At 52.0% G+C, this 4168-nt stretch overlaps 1 protein-coding gene across 3 annotated transcripts in view; it reads left to right on the forward strand.

The window, feature by feature from the left end:
- The first annotated feature begins 3250 nt into the window (after positions 1 to 3250).
- Positions 3251 to 4168, forward strand: part of Osbpl10 (oxysterol binding protein like 10) — a 293822-nt gene continuing 292904 nt past the window's right edge. The window contains exon 1 of one of the 3 annotated variants that reach the window (XM_087182162.1): positions 3251 to 3919. In XM_087182162.1, the coding sequence (XP_087038288.1) occupies positions 3639 to 3919 (281 nt within the window). In that variant the 5' untranslated portion in view covers positions 3251 to 3638. Of the gene's footprint in view, positions 3920 to 4012; positions 4163 to 4168 lie in introns of those variants that run through there. The other 2 variants (XM_004857821.4, XM_087182164.1) reach the window with 2 other exon arrangements.

Below are 4168 nucleotides of genomic sequence, written 5' to 3' on the forward strand. Positions count from 1 at the left end.
TCATTTTCAGGTTTTTGGTAACTTGAACAAAGAGCTGAGCAAGACACTCAGAAGGAATAAGATTTATTAAAAGTATCAAACAAGTACTTCGGGGTGGGAGGCCGATGAAAAGCACTTACAGCCCCATAGGAGCAGGCACTGGATCTCTTAAAGTCCTGGGGTTACAGGAGGTCGTACACCTGGGGATTGACAGGAGTCATGGCCTAATGGGGTACCTGCCTTGGCCCACTTATCTGGAGGAGGTGTTTTTGACCACACAAAGTCTTCAGAGGAAGTGTTATGTGGTCCAAAGCCCACTATAGGTCAAAACTTCAATGCAAATGCGGACACAGTCCTTTACTTTTGGGTTTGCATGTGCCTCAGCTCTTTTGAGGGAATAGGATGAACTTTATGTGTTGGTTTCCTGATGTTTTGACATAGTCCTTGTTCCACCTAGTTTCTCAGTTCTCGTCCCATAGTTTTCTGTTGCTTACTTGTCCTTGCTCTACCTCCTACCTCAGTACTAGGCATTAAGGTAGGGGCTTTCACAATGAGCTACATCCCCATCTGTTTTTAAAATTTTTTATTCCAAAACAAGGTCTTGCTAAGTTACTAAATTGCCCAGGCAAGGCTTGAACTCCTGATGCTCCTGCCCCAGCCTCCCAGAGTGCTGAGATTATAGGCATGAGCCATCCCATCCAGTTAGAGAGTTCTTTTTTGCTCCAATCAGACCTGCCTTCCATTCCCAAGGGCAAAGATGGCTGTTGGATTTCAAGTTACATTATTTTTCCTTTTTAAAATTTTTACATTATTTTTCAATGATTTATGCAATCTGGGCAAATTAAGGAAATGGGCCTTATTTTGGACGTGCTTTGCAAATAATTTTAATTTTGGGGCCTATTTGTTATGTATTTGTTCTCAAATTGTTTTTCTAGTGTGGGGCTATTTTTCTCTCCAAAGAGAACCCTGGAGGTACCTTTTCCATGCCTGCTATTGGAAGATGCGACACCTCTGCCTCTTGTCCTGGGGATTGAATCCAGGGCCTTTGCACTGAGCTATATCTCAGCCCTTTAAAAATTTTTTCTTTCTTTTAAAATTGTGAGACAGGGTCTCACTAAGTCACTAGGCTAGGCTCAAACCCTCAATCCTTCTGCCTCAGCCTCCTAAAATACTGGGATTTTAGGAATGTGCTACCATGCCTGGCTGAAGTGACTTAATTCAAAACTCCATGGATGAGCAGCACAAACCAGGTGAAAAGAGCAGGGAAGAGTTGCAGCAGAGGGAACAGCATGTACTTTTTTTCTCTTTCATGATTTTGCCTCTTCTGCACACCTGCTCTGCTCGCCTCTTCCTACTGATTGACTTCTTGATCCCAGATTTTTTGATCCCAGACAGCCATCTTACTCCTGGCCCATTCTGACTTTGACTACTCTCTCAAAATCAGCCTCTCCCTTTTCAACCAAACTGTCTCAAGGGTCTCAGTCTTTTAGTCCAAAGTGGGAATTTTGGTTGGTCCAGCTCATCCAGTCATGGATTGGTTGGATAGGGTGGCAAATGTGTAGGTTGGATGGTATGAAGTAAAATGATGCCACTTCTCCATTTTTAGCAGGAGCTCAGGGTTGCAGTCTCCAATTTAAAAAAAAAATTGGGAATGATAACATTTATAGTGTGGTATTGCTCCACCTGCTCAGTCAATGAAGGACTCAGTGAACATTCGTATACTGATCAGTATATATCAGTAGGCTTAGGCAAAGTTATGATGCTACATCTCAGTGGTTTAAAACAAACATTTCATGCATATCACATGGCCAATAGTAATGGGCCAATCTGTGGTCCCCATGTCTTCTCACTCCAGGACCTAAGCTTAAGGAGAGGCCCTATCCTAGGCCTGCTATTTGCCTGAAATAAGCAAAAGAGGATGGCAGAGATGGATGATGGTTCTCTAAATTCATGTTTGGAAGTGGCACGGATTACTTCTGTTCACTGCCACTACTGGAGCAATTCCAAGGGCAAGCCTCAGGTCAGTATTCCTCCTTTGAGAACCGGTCAAATACATATTCTTTCAGAATTCATCATGCCAGCATTATTAGGTCTCACCTTGAAGGTGAGAAAACTGACACTAAAAGAGGCAACTTGATCAAGATCATAGATTAAAACTGTCTGGCTTCATGCTAGTCCGTGTAGTAGTTTCTATCTTGGAAAAAAATTTTTGCACTGTGCAGGCATTTGGAATTGTAATTTATTTGGGGACACAACCACTTCTCCTGAGCCCCAGGAACTTCTCCATGACAATGTCTAGAGCTAAACCTTCTCGGAAACCTTGGAAGGATGTGAAGCTGAAAAGGGTTCAGGCCAGAGATCCTTGGGACAAGATCACTATCATCTATTACCTTTGGTTTTTGTGTCTTTTGTTGGGGGGGGGGTTGTGTCCAAACGCCTCAGAGCTTTTTGCCAAGTAGTTTTAGAAACTGCTAGATTACACTGAATATTTATATTCACAAAAATTATTAGTCGGATGGAGAGAGAGCAAATAACTCATCCACTTGTGCCAAAGAGAAACACTTTTAGTGGAAACCGAATTGAAATGTGGCGTGTCTTGAGGTAGGGATGGGGGAAAGAAGTTACAGCTAACCGAAAACACTGATGTATGTAAATACCTGTTCATTTCACTTGCCCTCTGGTTGCAGAGTCTCTGGTGCCCTGGGCATGGGGCAGCATGATAACAAGCGTCAATTTTGACTTGTCAGGTTTAGGTCCCTAAAGGGGGGGGGTTAGGATGAGGCAAGGGTGTTCGTCTCCTTCTGCACTCGTTTCAAGAAGGCACTTGCAGAGACCTGAAAGTCCTCTCCCCTCACCCCAGTCCCACCCTGGTGTCCCTAATACATTCAGCATAACTCGGCTTCGCTTCGAGAAAAAGCTCAGGGCGAGCTCACCTGTGACAATCACCTGTCCCTCCCCTCCCCCTCCATTTCTCGTAGGAGAACCCGGAGGGTCTCACTGCCCGCTCCTCCGCCCTGCAGGCGAGGTTGATCTCCAGGTTACTGTGTACGTGTCCGGCTCAGGCTGGCGCGCAGAGGACGGCGCGGCGCGAGGGAGAGCCCTAGAGTCAGGCCCGGCCGGTGAATATCCGGGTGGATCAGGTGGGTGGGGCCGCCCCTCCCTCCAGGTCCAGAGGTGGGCTGGGGTTGCGGAGTGACGGGCAGAGATTCCCTTTCACTCCTTCGGATCCGAGAGGGGGCGGCAGCGGGAACGCGAGGGCTCAGGGCTTGGGTTTAGGGCGTGCCCACCTTGCGGCTGGGCCCTCGGGTGGGCCCCCCCTTCTGGGCGGGAGAGATAGGGAACTAGAAAGAGGAGGAGGGACCCGCCGCGGGCTCCCAGAAGCGGTCGCGAGCTCCGAACTTGCCGAGGAAACTAGCGCGGAGGGAGGGGCCAGGCCGGCCGCGGTGGGAGGAGGGGCGGCCGCAGCTGCATCCAGCCGGGTTGGCGTGCTTCCCAGCTCTCCTTCGCCGCCTCCTCCTCCTCTTCCTCCTGTATGAGTCAGGCATTTCCCGGGGATTTGGAGCAGCCACTCGCGGCCTGGGCGCACGGAGCTGTAGCAGCCGCCGCTGCACCGGGGCCGCCACCGCGGCGGGGACCCGCGTCCCGGGCGTGCACGGACCATGGAGAGGGCGGCCCAGGGCGCAGACGGCGGCGGGGGCAGCAACAGCAGTAGCCGAAGCAGCAGCCGCGCCACCTCGGCGGGCTCCTCGCCCTCCTGCTCGCTGGCGGGCCGGGGGGTCTCCGGCCGGTCCTCGGCGGCCGGGGTCGGTGGCGGGGGCAGCCGCAGCAGCCCGGGCTCGGTGGCCGCTAGCCCATCTGGGGGAAGCGGTCGTAGGAGGGAGCCGGCGCTCGAGGGCGTGCTCAGCAAATACACCAACCTCCTCCAGGGGTGGCAAAACAGGTAACGCGCCCGCCGTCCGCGCCACCGCCACCGCCACCGCCACCGCCACCGCGCGCCCCTCCCTGCACACCTCGGGGTGTGTGTGCGCGCGCGTGTGCGCGTGATTGGTGCCACCCGCGAACCGGTGTTGCCTGTGCACTGCGCCCTGCCCACGTCTCTGCTCCCCTCCAGGTGGGGTGCCCGGGATGGGGCGCACCGCAGTGGCGCTTAGGGAGCCAGGAGCCCTAGTTTCCTCGTGTGCTGGTACGT

This window comes from Heterocephalus glaber, unplaced genomic scaffold (assembly GCF_053883595.1).
Source record: "Heterocephalus glaber isolate CG9 unplaced genomic scaffold, H.glaber_assembly_v1.0 deba00001472, whole genome shotgun sequence".
In the NCBI taxonomy this organism is placed as follows: Eukaryota; Metazoa; Chordata; class Mammalia; order Rodentia; family Bathyergidae; genus Heterocephalus; species Heterocephalus glaber.